This window comes from Danio aesculapii, chromosome 8 (genome assembly GCF_903798145.1).
Source record: "Danio aesculapii chromosome 8, fDanAes4.1, whole genome shotgun sequence".
Classification (NCBI taxonomy): Eukaryota; Metazoa; Chordata; class Actinopteri; order Cypriniformes; family Danionidae; genus Danio; species Danio aesculapii.
Window position 1 is genome coordinate 38,366,082 of NC_079442.1, and position 20,741 is coordinate 38,386,822.

Here is a 20,741-nt window from a genome sequence, read left to right on the forward strand (position 1 = left end):
TAAAATGCTTAAAAGATATTAACTTATATTAGCAAACAACTCTGAAATTGTACTTTGCTGTTTCTTGCTACTAGATTGAATGTCACTGACAGTACTTTTAGTTGACATTTTAGCAAGGGTGTAGGTTTGCACTTGATGGTGAGAAGCAAATGATAGTCATAGATCAGTATGAATAAAAGTTGGAGCACAGGCTGTCGTTTTTCTGACAAACTGTTTCAACCAAAATTGCACATGCTATTCTGAAAGACCAGGAGAACTGGCAGGGGTTATGTAGTTTTGCATTTAGCTGTTTATTCTGCAGTTTGTTTTCAGGGCATATTATTAACAGACTTTATCAGCCTGCTATAACGACAGAATGTGCGTTAAAGCGGGGAAACATGAGCATTACCTCTATTATCATGATGGACTCATTCAGTTGCGAACTTGAGTTTATGTGACTTTTTTGACACTTTGTTGAAAAAAAGCTCCTTATGTTCTTTTTTGCTGCCGCCATCCTCACCTGTGTGTAACACACCTCACACACTTTATTCTTGCACGGGAAATTCACCTGTGCTGTTTTGGTGCTGCTTTTCTGAACACATGACAGCAGGGAAAAGCTCAGCCAATCACAGTGTTCATATGTGAAGTAACCTTTTCTGCATGTGTAGGTTAATATTGACTGCGCGATTTTTTCTCCATCCATGCTAAATCTATGCCTCTATTTTTTTTAGCAAGATGCTCCTCATATAGCCACCTGTGGTGCTTTTTTAGGTGCTGGTTGTATTTCCTCGTGCTGTAGCAACAATTCTGCGACAGCTCTAAGAAATTACCTGGTTTTGTTCAGTGTCTGTGACTTTGAAACCAAGATATTACCGTATTACCGACCTACTGTTTTTCTTTGATATTAATTAGTGTATTAATGCTTCTGAAGCGGCAGACGCCATCATCCCACTCGTTCGCGCTTTCCTGTTTGTTATTGTGGCCGTTCCGCATAGTTCCGTTGCGTACTTCTGAGTGGGCAGAATGAAAGTGTGCTCACTCATTTGGCTGGTAAGGTTGTCACACACAGACGGAGTCACGCATTTGCTCTGAGCGAAGGAATTTATATAATATACCCGTCATATCGCAGCCTCTTGCGATTAGCTAATCGCAACGCTTCAAATCGCGATTGCGATTCGATTTCGATGAATTGCACAGTCCTAATGCTAATAATAATATTTCCTAGTGATGGGTTGCAGCTGGAAGGACATCCGCTGCATAAAAAATATGCTGGATAAGTTGGCGGTTCATTCCGCTGTGGCGACCCCAGATTGATAAAGGGACTGAGCCGAAAAGAATTTGAATGAATGAATGAATTAATGAATGAATAATATTAATAATAATAATAAATAATAAAACATAAAAAATAATTATAACAATGAAGACAAAAATATCTAGTAATGTAAATGATTTTGTCTTTATTTTAATATCATGTAGTCAAATGAATATAGATTATTATTGTTGCTGTTGTTATGAATATTATTATTTAGCCCTTTTCAAACACAAATGACTATGTTTGTATAAATCAACCATATAGAGTTTCACAAGAATGTGCACCAGAATAAAAACATGCACAGGTCCATAACAGAGACTCTACCCAGTACAACACATTTCCAGAACCAAAGTACCAGTTTTCAAAATACTAGTAACACTAAAATGACTCACATTGTCCATGTGTTTCCAGCACTGGTCCAGATACTGTTGGGCCTTCCGTCCCTCCTGAAGATGCTGTTAATCAGATACAACAGAGACACACACAAGCACATTATTATAGTCTTGATCTGCACCAGCATGCCTCAGGTGTGTGTATTGGGCACTCACATGTTTCCTCTCTCCCTTCAGGTCTTGTGAGTATCTCATCAGCTCTCCATACACTTTGTGGCCCATCTCCTCTGCAACAACCTCTCGCTGACCGGCATAGTCATTCAGCTCGTTCAGGATGGCGTAGAATGACAGACAAGACGTGAACCTGCAAGAAGAAAATATACAGCAAATGAAGAACATTTTACCATTGTTTTTCAAGGCAGAAATCCAAGTATTTCATTACTACTTCTCTACATCAAAAACAACTCATGCTATGAATTTGTAGGATTGCAATATGTCTCTATATATTAGCACGGCAGTTATTCTGTCATAAACACAAGGTGTGTAAATTAGAAAAAAACAACAGGTGTTTTGAAAAATCCCTGAACTGTATATGGAACAACTTCATCCCACTGTGGTTTCAACCTCAAACTGAGATTAACCAGTGAGCCCAAGCCACTGTTACCAATTTAAAAACATCATATTAGAGCTACTATGTAAACTAAACTACTATGTACTAAAAGTACAAAGACCGAATTCTGAAACATCATTGAAGTTACACTAAAAACATAAAAGTTGTGAAACTTTAGCTCTGGAACAAGTAATAGACTATTGACAACAAAAATATATAAAAACTAATAAAATCTCATGTGTAACCACCAGAGGACATATCAGAGCCAGCAGATTCCAGACAAACTGGCTAAGGGTAGGGAAAGTAATTGAAAAAAATCGTCCTGGAAAACTTCGATCGATTATAGGTTCTAAATGACAATTTCGATTATTTTTCAATTAATCACCCAGCCCTATCATAATCACTCAAAAAGGTGTCAGGCTTAATATATACTTTTGTAATTCTTAAAGATCTGAAATTTATGGTTATATTTTAAACCTTAAAGAGCTAGATCACCCAAAATTAAAATCTGTCATAATATACTCATCCATTATTTGTTGCAAACATTTATGACTTTTTCTTCGGTTGAACACAAACATATATATTTTGAAGAAAGCTGAACACTATTAACAATTTACTGACCAAAGTATTCATTTTCCTACTATGTATGCCAATAGGTACCGCTTTTCAACTTTCTTAAAATATCTTCTTTAAAATCTTCTAGAGATAAAATATCAAAGGTTTAGAAGTACTTGGGTTGAGTACATTTTCTTTTTTTGGGTAAACTATCCCTTTAAGGCATAGATCTCAAACACGATTCCTGGAGGGCTGCAGCTCTGCAAAGTTTTGCTCTAACCCTTATCAAACACAGCTGATCCAAATAATCAAAGAGTTCAAGACTACTAGAGCCTATTAAGCAGGTGTGAGTTGGAGCTGTTTGGAGCTAAAACTGTCAGAGCTGTGGCCCTCCAGGAATTGAGTTTGAGACTAATGCTTTAGGGTAGGGCTATTCAATTGGTGGCCCACGGGCCGAACCCAGCCCCCGAGGCAATTTGTTCCGGTCCTCTAAATAGTGCGACCAAGACATCAAAAATAAATTTAGTTCAGTTGAAAAACGGCCGCTATAGTTATGAAGTGACGTGCGTCTGTTCAATACAGCACGAGCTGCAGTTGAAGACTGCGCAGAGAGTGAGTCAACTGACAGGCGGAAAACATTTGGATACGTTTATAGAAAAGGCCTTTTGTACAATGCACTGATATGATTAATAGGGATGCAATGATTAGCCGATTTCATTATTAACCCGCTTTTATTCATTCAAGGCTTCTCAATGGCGCATTTCTGTTGCACAGAAAAAAAGCTGCTGCAACTAAACAAAGTTATGCCAATATGCACGCATATTGGATTAACTATAGCAGCAAGTCGTTAACGTATTGCGTCTTTTCCGCACGCAAGTACATTATTTCCAATAGAGACGTGCGCATATTGTGAGCGATGCGTGCACCGACGCACTCGCGCCCTGCAGGCACACGCAACAGAAATTCACATGCTGTAGTGGTGAGAGTTGTGCGTGGCTTTTAGTCCAAGATATGTTAGACAAATTATTACAAATTATTAAAATTATTATGTTTTGTATGAACGCAGATAATAACAACAGTTCATTTCAATTCTTAGCTAATATATAGCTTAAATTAACATTAGACACATACGATTTTTTATTTATTCTTATTTTTATGTATTTATTCATCGTTCTGTCATTTATTTTCATTGTAAAGTTATCACTCATGTATAAATCAAAAACCTTTTCATTTATTTTCAAGTCCAATGAGAGAAATGGACTATTGCTTGTTTTTTTATTAATATTTTGCGCTGTATTTTGGTTACTGAGCAGCAATAAAGTCGTGTTTTGAATTTAACAAATGCATAATAATCATGATAACCGTAAAACCATGACTATTCTTCAGACTATAATCGTACAACCAAAATCTATAATCTTTGCATCCCTTATGTTATGCAGTTTAAAACAAAACACATGAATGTGTTTGAATGTAGAAGAAGCCTACCCAAGCAATACACAGATTTTGTGCCTCGAAATACAACATTTGCATATGCTTGTAATAAAACCCATTGTACAATGCACTGATGTTATATAAAACATATTAACGTTTTAATGTAGAAAAAGTCAACGTAGGTGTCTTTATGAGCACAAATACAGCATATGGGCTCTTATTTGCTGTTGTGTCATCACTTATATTGCAAGTCAAATCTCTCCGGCCCCTCGTTTGGGATGCTTTTCATGAACTGGCCCCCATGACAAACTAATTGAATATCCCTGCTTTAGGGTTAATACGGGACATTTTATTGACTGTGTTTTTTGGGAGATATTGCTCTCCTCATAAAAAATTAACTGCATTTATCACCAGCCACACTTATGTTCTCAGGTTGCTGTCATGGCCCCTGGGGGACCAGAGACTCCGGTCAATCTGTATGTTGATACTGACTAAAAACTATCATGTAAGGCATGACTAGTTCACTATATTAAAATCAAATCACACACAGACGCACACACAAAAACTGTCTGTCTCTCTTTGTTTGTGTGTGTGTGTGTGTGTGTGTGTGTGTGTGTACTGGGAGGGCTGAAGATTTTCTTGCTGTGTCCAAAGCAAATGTCCCCCACCTCCAGGGTTGAGGAGGCTATCCGTTCACTATATGAGGAACGTCCTGGGACAAAAAAACACACACTGGGAGGAATTATGCCTATCTAATGGAATTCATGATGGGATATGGGAGGGTTTTGAGCTGACACCCTGCATATACTCCCCCATCTCTGTGTTCAACCTAAATCTACAGCCAAAATGGTAAAAACACACTGCTTAGCAAAGCAACTGCATCCCAATGTGTAAATAATGTCATGAGTTGAGAAAAGAATGAATGCTAGCTTAAACAATCAGCAAAACCAACAGTCTCAGTAAAACTAGATGATTTCTGCAGTGTATTGACCAATAAAAGCAATTTAGCACTTTATCTGTAATAATTAATGGCAGCCTAAATGAACAGAAAAACAAACCATAAAATCCATAGTCTGAGTAAAAGCAAATCTATTTCATAGAGATGCCGATGAAAGCAATTGTTGAAAACAGATGATGATCTGTTAGATTATATCCTGTCAATTAAACTCATGTTGTGTGTGCAGAAAAAGTGTCTATTGTGGAATTACTTTGAATTGAGTGATATGGATGACAAAATAACACAACTAATGCGATCACATACAATTTTAATAATAATAATAATTTAATAATAATAATAATAATAATAATAATAATAATAATAATAATAATAATAATAATAATACCTTACATTTATATAGCACTTTTCTGCACAATCAAAGCGCTTTACGCATTGGAGGAATCATCATCCACCACCAGTGTGCAGCATCCACCTGGATGATGCGACGGCAGCCATATTGCAACGACTGCACACCACACACCAGCTGATTGGTGGAGATGAGACAGAGTGATGAAGCCAATTATGATATTGGGATGGTTACGAGGTCATGATGTATAGAAGCCAGTGGGCAAATTTGGCCAGGATGCCGGGGTTAAACTGCTACTCTTTTTCGAAGAACATCCTGGGATTTTAATGACCACAGAGAGTCAGGAATTTGGTTTACCGTTTCATCCGAAAAATGGCGCTCATTAGCCGCATTACCACTATCGGGCCACTGCGAGCCAGGGCTTTAATCTGGCCAGGCCGGGCCAATAACCCGGGAGGTTGAGAAATGAGGCCGAAATCATGTCGCGTTTCCACTGTCGGGCTAGTTGCTCGCAGCGCGTCACGCAAACACCGCCCCCAGAACGTCCCCTGAATCAAACGTCACACAACCCGTCACACAACCCGCCCACTTCAGCGGGAACAAAAAACTCAAATTATAACCACAAACACAACCTGGCATCACTACGAGAGCTGGAAGATGGAGAACACCAAAGCGATTGCTTTTTTACTGTTTGTGGTCTGTTGGAGTAAGGCCAGACAGCGATCCCTGGATAAGGACATTCGAGTTCGGCGGCATTTATTTTTTCTTCTTCTTAGTGAGTTGATCAAGCGCGATAGCAAAACAAATGTAAGGGAAGAAAGCTTCTTGTCTCCTCTTTACCTGACAGGAAAACTCCGCCTTGTACGTAACCCCGCCCCGAAGCCCCAGTTGGCCCTCCTTGGCCAGGGTATTCGGCGGGCCGAAAAAGGCCGGACGCTGGCCCCAAGGAAACCCCGCTTTGGCCCGATTACGCCCCGGAAGTGATAGTGGAAACGCGACTGGCCTTGGCTCGCCCTGGTCCCTCGCTTTAGGCGTGATAGTGGAAACGCGGCTACTGAGGCAGTATAGAGTTTCCTTCCATACTGGGGAGTTAGGACCCACACAGACCGCAGGTCAAGCACCCCCTGCTGGCCTCACTAACACCCCTTCCGGCAGCAACCTTGCTTCCCTTGTGGTCTCCCATACAGGTACTGACCGGGTGCAGCCCCTGCTTAGCTTCAGTGGGCAAACATGTGAGAGTTGCAGAGAGCTAGCTATAGGCAAAGAGAGCTACTGTAGCTGCCAGCATCTTTTTCAATTATGTTGGTTTTTATTTACATTTCTTCTTTTTTGTTTACATTTCTTTTTAATATTAAGACAATTATAGTTCTCTCACTAACTTAAAAGATCAGATCTAATTTAAAACTTGCGATGTTTTTAAGGCATACAGTTACTCTAAATTACATCCAGACTGACCAATCAGAATCAGGAATTTTAGAGATACTATGCTATGCACTACCTCTTTTTATATTTTATCCATTTCCCAGTGAATATAGACTATATATTTCGGTGCTTTTAAACAAAACAGTTCCATTAAATAATATAAGAGTTCGGTCACCTAACATCTTTAGGAATAGGAGGATAATACATTTAAAATTGATGCATTGAAAATCTAAAACATTTAGTCTAAATGTTATATTTTTTAGCTTCTTTTGATTTTTCCTCTTATTAAAGCTTAATTTAATATTTTCCCTAACATTATCATTAGTGTGTACATTTCTGTAATCATTTTTTACCATAACCCTTAGTTATTTGTTCAATTACTTCCTGTTTTGGCTTCGCTGCTGACCAATCTAATCTAGCATCCCATACGTATTGATTTAAAAGAGAGGTCAATAATGGGGATAACTCCTTCATGCTGGCCACTTTATAAATGAATCAATAGGGTATATACAGAAAGACTTTTCATTTTCAGTATCCAAGTTAAAACACTTCCGGTGAACTTACAAAATTGTACAATAATAAAAATATAAATAATATAAAATATAAATAATCGTTACTTCTTGATTGATATACAATATATAGTGGGTCTCAGAATTTACAAAAAGAACTGCATTAAATTACATTTTTCCATGCCATGTCTTTAAAATATGAGCTTTTTTTTTTACTCCAGTATTTTCAATGGAGTTTCAGCGCTCGCCTGCTGATCCTGATGAAGTATGTGTGTAAATGGCTTTTCATTTGAACAACTAAATGAATGCTGAAGTCTAATTAACGGTTTATATTCTAAATACAAAATGCTCAGGGGTAGCTTAAATAATGTATCGGTGCTCTTTAAGTAGGGAATTTATCAAAATAAACAGCTAAATCAGTCCAAGGCACTCGAAAAATGAGGAAAAAATATTACAAATTCTTTATTGACATGCCTATACCTTAACTACTTCTAGTTTTAAGAAATAGCCAAGTCAATAAAGGCTTTTTAATATTTTTCGAGTGCCTTGGACTGACTTTTACTGTTTATTCTGATATATTTCTAATTACAACATGAATGCTGTAAAAGGAACTGTATAAAACTGAAAAAAAGTCACATTAACTGTTCACTGGATGTTTACCGGTAAGGTAAAAAAACACTAGCTTTGCATATACCCTATTTAATTCAAATTAAATAGTAAAACTCCAATACACATCAGAATAAGTCATAATGCACCAAATATTGCAATTTAACTCACCTGGGCTCATCGTCTTTGGAGCGCTTTGGGCAATACTTCTTAACCAGACTCCTGTTGGGCAACAAACCGAAACATTCAGTACATAGAGAGAGAAAAGAGTTGCTCATGTTATAAATAGATCAAACAAAAGCCAATCATTAGGGATTGTAATATCCCTCATTTTCAAATCGCAACTTATTCATACAACAATGAAGCCAAAACAAGAGCTTGTCTACAGTGTGTTTACTTTGCGCATCAGAGAATTAAAGCAGGCCACAGTAAACAGGCAAAACAAGTGATGGTATGCTAATCTGTCTTCCCTCTCCCCTCATCCCACGCAGTGTACACTCAAGGGAAGGAAAGCAGAAACAGATCTTATGTAGGAGCTCAGGCATGTTTCTTTCTTCAGGGATGGGGGATGATGTTTTTTTTGGGGGGGGTGGGGTCTGTCGAAGTATCCAGAGCCCCATCAAGCAGCATTAATGATGGCTGTCACTTCCTTCATAAAAGCTTCCCCAAATCCATTTCATGAAACAGATCAAACAAAAAACTGACTTCCCCTCTTCCCTTGGTGTGGTTATGATCAGCACACTCATAACTACAGTGTCGCGGCAACCTCTTTCAATTTGGATGATCTCGCTGAATTTATGTTTGATGTGCACTTCAAAGTGTTAGATTAAAATCCTCTGCTTTTAAATGCACAGTGAATAGTAGCGCTGCAAATATTATCCAAAATATTTTGTCATCGTATAATTTAGGCAAGATTTATGAATTACACAATGATATTTATTTAATTTTTGTGTGTATGTGTTTTTGTGACATATCAGGACACAAATCTGTATAATGACATAGATGTTGTGAATGTGACGCAGGTATTACAAGAGGGTGGTGAAATATGAGGACATTGCTGATGTCCCCATTTCTTAAAAGCTTATAAATCATCCTGAATGACTTTTTTTCAGGAGGTAAAACTGTACACAGTTTCCTGTAAGGGTTGGGTTTAGGGCAATAGAAAATACAGTTTGTACATTATAAAAACAATGGAAACCTATGTAATGTGTCCACAATTCACAAAAACAAATGTGTGTGTGTGTCTGTGTGTGAGAGAGAGAGTATCAGAATATTACAACTCATTCATTCATTCATTTTCTTTTCGGCTTAGTCTCTTTATTAATCTGGGGTCACCACAGCGGAAAGAACCGCCAATTTATCCAGCATAAATTTTACGCAGCGGATGCCCTTCCAGCCGCAACCCGTCACTGGGAAACATACACTCTCATTTACACACACACTCATACACTACGGTCAATTTTAGCATACCCAATTCACCTATAGCACATGTCTTTGGACTTGTGGGGAAAACTGGAGCACCCAGAGGAAACCCACGTGAACACAGGAGGAACGTGCAAACTAACCCAGCAGAGGCTCGAACCAATGACCTTCTTGCTGTGAGGTGAATGTGCTAATATTACAACTCGCTAATTTTAAATAATTCTTCATTAACATCTGAAATATTACTATTTTTCTCAGTTTTTTTTGACCGAAATGAAGTATTTCTAAGAGACCTGTATCTGCATTTAAGTAGTGAGACGTGCTTGCATAATAAAGATGTTAGAAAAAAACTGTAATATTATGATAAAATGTTTAAAAAATGATTAAAAATGATTAAAAGATGACAACTTGATATATAGAATAACTTTTTTTTAATATGCTGAAATGGCTAGCTTCTTTTCATGCTAATAAACAAAATAATGTATCCTAAATAATTATTTGCAACTCTGCCTATAAACAAAAACAAAGTCACAGAAATGCGTTTAATAATAATATGAATAAACTATATTAAAATGAAATGTGGTTGGGCTCTATTCTACAAAAGCATTGTGGGTGTTTTTGCGAGTCTCAGTGGGGGGTTTGGAGAGCAGTGTTGGACCTGTCAGGTAGAATGAATGTGCTGCTACACCACAACCTTCAATGAGCTTTGAGAGGGGGAAGAGGAGCGACTCTAACGCCGTATCCAGGCAACAGCAGAACGTCTACAGGGACCGAGACGTCCCGAAAGAGGACAGGAGAGAGGAGGCCTCAGCTGCAGTCACCAACGAGTCCTCTGGCGATTTCACTGCATGTCTCTCGTTCTCAGTTTGATCTTGTATCAAATCGTACAACTTGCAGCCTGCAGGGATTTTTGACCACTGATGTGTCTCTCACCTTTACTTTCGATCCCAAGGCAAAGAGGAATATTAAGAGAATGATAGAAGGATACAAACTAAAAAAAAGTCTAAATCAATGAAATAGATTAAAGCAGATTCTCATTAGGATGATTAAAGCCCTTTTATAAAAAGGACTAATTCAGATGTAAATACCAACTGGATGAGTCAGTGTATTGCCAATATAAGAACACCTGAGATTGCAAAGGAGTTAAATACTATATTGTAATGTGAATACTTGTTAAAAAGGGGCTGTTTACACCTGGTCATTTCAGGTGTGTTTTTGATTGTGTTCTGATTGTGAAAAGGTTAGGTGTAAATGCACTCCTAAATGCATTTGAGAAGGCCACCAGTATTTTCACCAAAAAAAAAAAGAAAAAAGTTTAAAGTTATTTCTATATTGTTCTGTAGCATGTAGAGCTGTGAATCTACACTGGTCTCATGGTTCGTTTACAATTATCATGCCATCGATTTGGTTCAATTCGATATCTCGGTTCAATTCGATATCTCGGTTCATTGATGGTGCTTTCCATTCACAGTTTAATATTTTTTTCACAGCAGCAATTCTTGTATTAAAATGTATACATATTTTTATATTTATATACTATCTGTAATACAATTTTGTCATATGATACAAACACTTAGATATATAAACTGTACCTTTAAACAACACGAGAATTTATAGCAAATAATATAAACAAATATAAATATCCCGCTCGCTTTCTGATCCTTGTCTACAAAGTTCTCTTACACCCCTTTGATTGGTCACAGGCTCAACAAAAAGGGCTGTGATTGGCTCTTGCACGATGCGCTCTTTACAGATGAGTGACACTGATAAGCGGCAGCAGCGATCACAGCTGATCCATGATAGACAAGGTGTAGAAAACTCTGCAGGCACGCGCTTGTGTCTGTATCCAGAAATATCTCTGTAAAACAGCCGAGAGGAGAGGAAGTCACGCCAGCAGGTCAAATGGACCACAGTGAGAGAGAGAGAGATATGGAGTTTACTTTCATTCTCTCAATCGCAGTGAAATAGGGGGTTCTGCTGTAAGTGTCAGTGAAAGACTGATCAAGCAAACATATACGCAGTGAAATTGTGCACAGTTTCTGAGTTTTTAAGTAGTTGAAGCGCTGTAAATACTCGCGCTCGCCTCCCTCGCTACAGTAAGTTACAGCGACATAGCACATATGAGATAAATGACGTCAGTACATAATAACCGGTTATGATTATTACTGAATCGATACCGAATTGTCTGCGTCTGCATTGCGGTGCACCGAAGAAACAATTAATTTTGACAGCCCTAGTAACCTGTCAGTTTAAAATATCAATTTACATTTCCAAACATTATTTTTGTCATTAATTGTATTATACAGTGAGATTACTGTCTCCACACAGAGATCTGATGATCATCCAGTCTGTCTGGAAGGAAATGAAGAAACAGAATAAACTGAGACAACTAAATCCAGAAGAACTTTTGCAACATCTCTAAGATGCTTCAAAAAACCGACCTGCAAAGCTACAGTACCGTTCAAATTTTTAGGCACTTATAAAATGAGGATGCTTTCAAAAATAAAAGAATAAATGACTTTTATTTATCATTTATTTTATATTAAACTACATCAAATCAACATTTGGTATGACCACACTTCGCATTTAAAACACTTGTTACACTTGCCCACAGTTTTTCAGGTAGCTTTGCAGGTAGGTTATACTGTATAATTATAATTAATGACAAAAATAATGTTTGGAAATGTGCATGTAAATTGACATTTCAAACTGACCTGCCACAGAAAAATACTTTAAACCTTTTTTTGGTGAAAATATTAGTGGCCTAAGACTTTTGCACAGTACTGTACATAAAAATCGCTCAAACCACTCCAAGAGGTGGTCTGGGATGCATTCCAGATGAAATTGGACAGGTCTGAATGCTTCTGGTTGTTCAAGCCACATATGTAAATTTTACACCTTCCAAAATGTAAAACAAAAAAAAAAAACAATGTGAAAGGCTACAGGCTATTTTATTACATAGGGCCAGAAAGAATCTGCAAACATTTTTGAATAGAAATAAAAACAGAATAAAAATCAGTGGATTTAAGAGGAATAATTTTGGGAGTATTGTAACTAAAAACTTAATATATGAAATAAAAAAGAATAACTTTTTAACGTTTATTTAATGTTTACAATGCAAATCCAATTAGATCCACTTATTTCTGCATGAAATGATGAAATGTTTGTTTCGTTTTATATTAATATTTTGAATCCATTCTTATTTGGACCGCTAATTAACTGTTAAATGCTAAAATTAGAAAGTTAATTAATAGCAATTTTATATCTTTGTAAATATAGACAAAATTAATGTAAACCTTTACAGTTTTACAACAATTCTTGCACGTAGAATAGCTTTACAAAAAGAGGTGTCATTCAGCCTATAATGACAGTAATCCCAAAGCCTGCCTTTTGTGCTGATGTTTTACCAGAAGAACAAAGCCTATAGCCTATAAAAAAAACTGTTTTGTATGCCGAACAAGATAAATAGCTTACACTTCTGTAAAAATAACAAAAATTAAGTATTAAAAATGTTAAATAAATGAGCAAACAGTTTTGGTACATTTTATATACCTAGTAACCTACCAAATGTTGACATTAAATATCAACAATACGCAGCATTTTTACTGCCCCATTTCAAGTTATTCTGTAAAACTCCCAAATTGAAAACTCCCCCACAAAAGCGGCAAACTAAACAACAACATACAGTGGAGAAGCACAATGGATCTTTAGTAAACATGGGTAACAAGCATTAAATCTGGATCAGTGCATCAGTATCACTCCCTCAATAGTATACATTTTTCATGAATCTACATAATTCATGTTTTATTATAGCAACAGAATCACTCACTGACGTTGGATGATACATCAGCAGAAGTTGCATGTAATTATATGCTCACCGTAGCTGCTTTGCATAGGCCTGCTCGATCTCCAGACGCTCCTTGACAAACTTTGCATAGCGCTCTAGGAAGTCGATGCCCCACTGCGTGTGTTTGTCGAGATTCTCGAACTGGTCCTGATCAAGGAAGAAAGCAGAAAAGAGAGAGAGAGGTCCGGTGAGAGTGAGTTTGATCTGTCACTGAGCTTCTGCTGCCAGACAGGAAACATGAATATGGACAGACTTGTTTGAAGAATACTGAACATTTGCAATGTAAGCACGGAATAGAAATCAACGCTGAATAAACATTCATCTAACAAACAAGGATTGTATCACCAAATATCCATGATTTTAGGAGGGGGGGTATTTTTGGGACTAAAATGACAATTTCACAAATGTTAACTTAATTTGCTGTGATTCTTTAATTGCTTTGCTGTGAAAATATACACAATCTTTCCTGCCCATCAACTTATATACTATAAACTGATCCACAAAGCTTATCCAACTCTGTATGTGTATTTTTTGAATGTCCACTAATCAGTACATTTTGGGATAAGGTTGTACAAATTGTATCAGAATTTGGTGATACTTTTATTCCTAAATACCCCAATACCTGTTATTGAATGATGATTATGATCTTAACTTAAACATGTACCAATGTAGGATATTTCGTACTGCACTAACTGCAGCCAAGAAGGTTATATTAGGCATGAACCCACATTCCCAGCGAACAAAATGTGGCTTATTGAACTAAAAAATATTGTGTTGTTAGAACGTTCTACAGCAAGAATTAACAGAGATAACCCCAAACAATCAAAGTATGGTCTGAATTTATTGAGAACATTTCTTATATAATAACTAGATAAACAAAAGTGTACTGAAAGATAAATATTATTATATTAGAGGTGTATAAAGGTCACTTCTCACCCTAGAGTTTTTTTTTTCTTTTCCTGTCTATTTATTTAATTTCGCATGTATTTTCCTAACACAAAACTGGCTTGTACTGTATAAAGTTGTTAGCTATGCATGCTGGCTTTGTTCTGTAATTAAACAATCACAAAAAAATACATACACAATCTTCAATCATTTACACATTTTAGTTCATTGTTAATTTTCTGACCTTAAGAAACTTTGATCTCTGTAAACTTTATACAAGAAAACACTAAGAGAAACCAAGAGAAACCAGAGATGATATGCTGTATCAAATTTGAAAATGAAAATAATTGTTTGAATATAAATGCCAAGTCATCCAATGTTGTTTAACTGCTATTTGAACATGATGATGGAAATTATTCTTGTTTGCATGTGAGTGAGTGAGTGAGTATTAAAGCTACACTTATAATGACAGATGCATATATACAATATATAGAAGTTAAATGATTGATACAATTCACTTGGGCTAGTTCAAACAGGCTTTGAATGCACATTATACAGTTCAGACACCGGACAAGAAGCGTGTTTTGTGAACTCGAGGTTGTGCACATCGGATTGAGCACACATTCTATTCGCAAATACTATGTTTTTAAACATTCAAGTATGCAGATGGCGCTCTGCGGTGAGGCAGGAATTTGAACAGTGTCCTGAAGGACCAAAACATGCGGAACATTTGCGCAATTTAAAAATTTTCTAGCTTCAGGAAATTATTTGACAATTGCTTAATTTTACATTAAATTAGGCAATTGCGAAATTGTCAAATCCCATTTGAACCCATTTTCAAGCAACTTGCACTCAAAATTATGCTTGCAGTTTGTTCAAACTACTTATTGAAATGTTTTAGGGGGAAAACTTAATTGTTTTATGCTCAATCCACTTAAATTTGTTCATTTAAATGTGCTGTAGTATGTAAGTTTGACACTCAGTGGTTGAACTAGGTATTGCATTTCTGGATCAAAACAAACGCAAGTGCAGGTTGCCAGATTGAGGACCAACAGCAGCGAATGACTTGAGCGTAAATGCTGATTTAAATCGTGTTCTATATTAAAAGAAATGGCACGCGATAGAAGAAATATTTTCCATATTAAAAGCAGTTTTTGTCCTAACCAACACCTTGAATTGATATATTAGAAACGGCTTCTATATCTTGCAGCTAAACAACAGAAAACTGACAATGATCACCTCAGGTACACCTCATGTGCTTTATTCAGTGTTAAATGCTAATGATGTGAGCTTTAGATTAAATTAAGATTTAAATTAAGATGTAATTGAACTTTAGAACTGTAAAAATAATGCAAACCAACACATATCAGTGATTCAGCATCTACATTTAATAATGTTAAAGAGGTTTAACATGTATTAATTAGATTATAAACTTTACCATTCCGTGAGTGAGTGCATATTCTGTGCTCCTGATTGGCTGTATTTAAATTTCTGATGCGTTACGTCTGGTGCAAACAGCCAAACTGCTTATCACTGCAAATCTCATCACGTAGCGTGTTGTTAGGAAACGGGGTAACAATGTAACCTGCTCACCTAATGTTTACATTTGTAACCCTGTCCTTTGGGACTCTGAATCTGCGTCTCATTTCAGAGTCTGCTACTGTCCACCAGAGGTCATATTTTGGTCACGGGCACATGCTTCAAGAGCCTTTCTGACTGACTAAATGAAATGCGCTGTTTTCCACCAAGGCAACCCAGAGTGCCTAAATATAAATGGCTAAACTGGCAATGGGTGGGTTAAAAGAACCAAAACAAAGACAGACGTTGCGGCACGCTACAGACATTTTCAAAGCAGAATAACTGACTTCAGCATTGTTTTTCAGATAAACAAGAATGTTCACTTTGCATGTTTCTTAAATATCTGCAAACATATTAGGGTATTTTTATGCTTTACAAGAGTCAAAAACATACAAACAGCACCTTTAAGTACAGCAGTAAAGTAAAAAAAGCATACTGTCCACATACAGCACTTTAATTCCTTCATGTTGTCCCAACACAATTCGACTATGTGGAACCCAGAATTTTTTGTGTGTGTGAAAGGAAAATAATTTCTCCCTTAAAAGGCATGTTTAAAGAAACTGTTGGCAAACATGATTCTCCTCCACACTTATTTTTCATGCTACAAAAATGTGTATTGGGTTGTAAATATAGGTACCAGCCTCCTGCACTAAATCTTGTATCTGTTATTTCAGACATGCTGAGAATGATTTTGTGTTCTTCGGCCAGCTTGGAAGAAGAATCAGCTGAGCTAAAAGTTGCAGCTCAAGACTGTTACATCACATTCCTCACCACCAACCAACCCGACAACACAGACATGGTGTATCCAAACAGTCCATCTGCGTTCTGAGCGACAAACAGCCCAGTAAGCGACAAACAGGGGAGCAAGTGACATCCACAGCTTTACATTCTAGATCTATTTATGGTAAAGCAGTTGATGTAGCCACCCTGAGAACACAGCAAGTACTGAAAAAACATAGAGTTCCTAAAGTGAAATAATAAGTAGCTTAATCACTTGTTGTAGGGATTACAATTTGAATATGACATGTAAAAAGATTGATATTACAAATCATAAAAAATGTCAGACTTATTGGTAACACTTTAGTTATGTTATCATTATATGAACTAGTGACTTATTACGTGCCAATTCAATTTCTTGTGCCTGAATTTCTTGAAATGTTCATAGTCACAGGCCTTAAAAACACAGGCAGATAGTCGCATTAATATTGAATTATTGGTGTCTATGTAAACGTAGTCAATGAGTACGAAAGTATTGGTGTACATGGACACCAATAATCCAATTTTAATATGATTAAGACAATACTCTGATTAAGAGTCTACCATGTAAACAGCTTTTTTAATTTATTTAATCCGATTAAGGTCATAATCGAACAGAAATCGAATTAAGACATGTGGAGTATGCCGATTTTAGTCGCATTATTGAAGTGCAGTACAGACATGTAAACACCATAATCAAACTATTACTATCATGTAGGATTTTCGGCACATTTTGCGACAGGATGGTCTGTTCACACACGGCTCCGACACTATTCTCTGTACCTACCGAGTCAGAGAAGGACCACAGACATCGCGAAATGCAGAGGTTTTTTTCTCCCATATGGCATGCAATATCAAATGCCATTAAAACGACACTCTTTCAGCAGTTCATACTCGCATCCAATATCCGGATCGTCACGAGCGGCAAGCATGTTCATTCAACTCCAATCATTCTCTTCTCAGCTTTTTACAGTTTCTTCAGGTGTACCCCAGGGCTCAGTCCTATGGGCCCCTGCTTTTTAGTATCTATCTCCTTCCCCTTGGTAATATTCTCCGTAAACATAACATACAGTTCCACTGCTTTGCGGATGACACCCAGCTCTATCTCTCTGGCAAACCCTCTTCTTGTTTTCCACCTACATCCCTTACAGTCTGCTTGGCAGAAATCAAATCTTGTCTCTCTCTTAACTTTCTCAAATTAAATAGTTAAAAAACTGAGATTTTGCTTGTTGGTACCAAATTAACACTCTCCAAAACTGACAGCTTTGCTCTTTCTATTAATGACTGTTCCATGTATCCCTCTAAACAGGTTAAGAGTCTGGGTGTCATCCTTGACAGCACCCTATCTTTTGATTCTCACATCAATAACATCACCCGGTCTGCTCACTTCCACCTACGCAACATTAACCATCTCCACCCTTCTCTTACCCCTCATGCCACTGCTGTACTTGTCCATAGCCTTGTCACATCAAGTTTAGATTACTACAACTCCCTTCTCTTTGGTCTTACTCATAAATCCCTCCGTAAGCTTCAGTTGGTCCAGAACTCAGCTGCCCGTATCATCACCAGAACCCCTTCTCATCACATCACCCCTGTCCTGCAACAGCTTCAGTGGTTACCATTTAATATTCGAATTGATTTAAAATTTTTGATGTTACCATCCACAATCTCGCCCCTCCATATTTGTCTTCCCTCATCCACATTGCTGCTCCCTCTTGCATCCTGAAATCTTCCTCCCTCCACTTGTCTGTTCCCTCTGCTCATCTATCGTCCATGGGAAATAGAGCATTCAGTCGTTCTGCTTCCCAGCTTTGGAACTCACTACCACTACCACGTGCCATCAGAAACATTGACTCCCTTACAATATTCAAATCAAAACTCAAAATCTACCTATTGAAGATGGCTTTTAATACTTAATTGTACCTGCACATTTGTTGTGTATGTTTTTATATTATTTTTCTTGTTGTTTTATTGCTCTTGGTTTATCGTATGGTGTCCTTGAGTTGGTGTAGTAAGGCGCCATTAAATAAAATGTTCCTGAATGAAAGTGAAAGTGCCAAACTGCAGTTGAAGTCGACAAATTAAAAATAAAACACCAGAAATTGCTCACGGTGACCTGAGTTCGATTCCCGGCTCGAGGTCCTTTGCCAACCCTTCCCCTCTCTCTGCTCCCAATACTTTCCTGTCTGCAACCTCTACTGTTCTTTCCAAATAAAGGTGAAATACCCTATATATATATATATATATATATATATATATATATATATATATATATATATATATATATATATATATATATATATTTTTTTTTTTTTTTTTAATTGAATCGAATTGCTAATCGAATTATGTGCTATAACATGTACCTATAACGGGTAAAAGTAATTATAGACTCAATCATAATGGCATATCAACCTGTTTAAAAATATTTTTTTTTGTTTTTGGGTGACTGCAGTCTCACACTTGAGACCTGTCTTTATGAAATGTATGTGAAGGCTGCCACAGGCTGTATACTTTCAGTCTGTCATAGGTCAGTTGGGGCTTTATGATGATGATGATGATGATGACCTCTGAGAAGTAGAGGCTGAAAGAGAGAAACAGACAAGCTGTGTATTGCCTGAGGCTGAGCCAGTCTGTTCACAGGGGGCACAAGACAGTCTAAGCAAGCACTGTTTAACAGGAGACAAGAGAGGCACAGTAATGCAGGATCAAAGCTTCCAGCACCAAACCTAAACCTGCAATGCATCCTAACAAACTATGACGCAATCAATCTAATATACTTAATGGTATCGTTTTATTACACTGTTCCTGTTACACTGTTAAGTACAAATACTCCTTTTGTTTTCTCTTTCAGAATTAGCTGGTGCCTACTAGTCAATAATCATGACCATCCAGAACAGATACTGTTTTATTCTGTTTTTAAATTACTTTCATGTAATATATGTCAATTTAATTATGATATTATAAATGATGCTACATAATAAAATAAAAAAATAAAAACTGTGGACAGGCTAAATAAAGCCAATTCACTGTCATCCAGGTCTGCTTATAGAACAGTACGAATAAAAATGTTTCTCGGCCAGTGTTGCAAGCAAAGCCCTGATATTTCAATGGATTATACATAGATTATCTTAAACAGCCCCTATTATGGGTTTTAAAAATGATCTTCTATGCAGTGTGTATCACAGCACTAAGTGAAAGAAAACATCCAGCTGAGGTTTAAATCTGAAATTGCACCGTGCTTAAAACTATTGATTTATTAACAAAATAGTCGACTCAGAATCGAATAAATGAATCGTGTTGGATTCGGATCTTTTGCCTGAACGCATCAACGTCGACACGGTTTATCACCAAATATGTAGTGCCAGATCCGGTAAAACGTTTACGTTCCTTTCCCTTCAGACACTAGCGAAGTGCAGGGGATCATGGGACTGATCATGACAGGAAGATGACAATCACTGACAGATGGAGACTCGGCTGTGAAGAATAAAGGGTTGAAGTTCATTTTCACAACAATATCATAGTATTGCCAACCTAGTGCTGTGTTTGTTCTTGTCATTTTTTAGATTTTTGATAACCTACGATGCAATGCGGGATTCGCCAGCCGTTTGAAATTGAAGGAGCAGCAGAGACTACTTGTGTATGGAACTTTGTCAGACTTTGACAGAGACTTTGTCAGTAAATGTTACAGTTCATATGGACCAGTTTCTTCCTCCCCCGGATCATAACATGTAAGTGTAACTAAAATGGTTGCCTCATTTTGTGCAGTTTGCAAAATATGCGTTTAATTGTGTGTTGTAACTTGTAATTGCTCAGCACGGTTTGTAATCACTTATCTATTATATATCGGTGCTTGTACTGCATCTCTCAGGTTAAATCTGAACTTTCCTGAAGACAATGAGTTGCTTTTATAGATCCTGTTGGTATATCTGTGTCCTGTTTCTAGCCAATGCTCCATTTGCACATATTTTACTACAAAAATCACTGCAATAAAAAATGCATGCAAAAAAACCCAAAGTAAAACAGCAAATTCTGATTTCTGTAAGTCAATTGGTGCATCTCTCTGAAATTAAAATGCATTACATGGAACCGATCTAACACGTCTACAGTCCAGCTCAGATCTTAAACTACTACACCACATGCTTTCCTGCCAGGAAAGAAGAGAAAAGCTTTGTTCTCCGGTGGAGGAAGTACAC

General features: G+C 37.1%; 1 protein-coding gene across 1 annotated transcript in view; it reads right to left on the reverse strand.

Moving 5' to 3' along the window:
* The window catches only part of fnbp1l (formin binding protein 1-like), a 100,624-nt gene that overhangs the window by 25,238 nt on the left and 54,645 nt on the right, over positions 1-20,741 (reverse strand). The window contains exons 2-5 of the mRNA XM_056463200.1: positions 13,361-13,476; positions 8,232-8,282; positions 1,840-1,987; positions 1,684-1,746 (exon numbers count right to left, since the gene is read on the reverse strand). Of these exons, the coding sequence (XP_056319175.1) occupies positions 1,684-1,746; positions 1,840-1,987; positions 8,232-8,282; positions 13,361-13,476 (378 nt within the window). The remainder of the gene's footprint in view (positions 1-1,683; positions 1,747-1,839; positions 1,988-8,231; positions 8,283-13,360; positions 13,477-20,741) is intronic.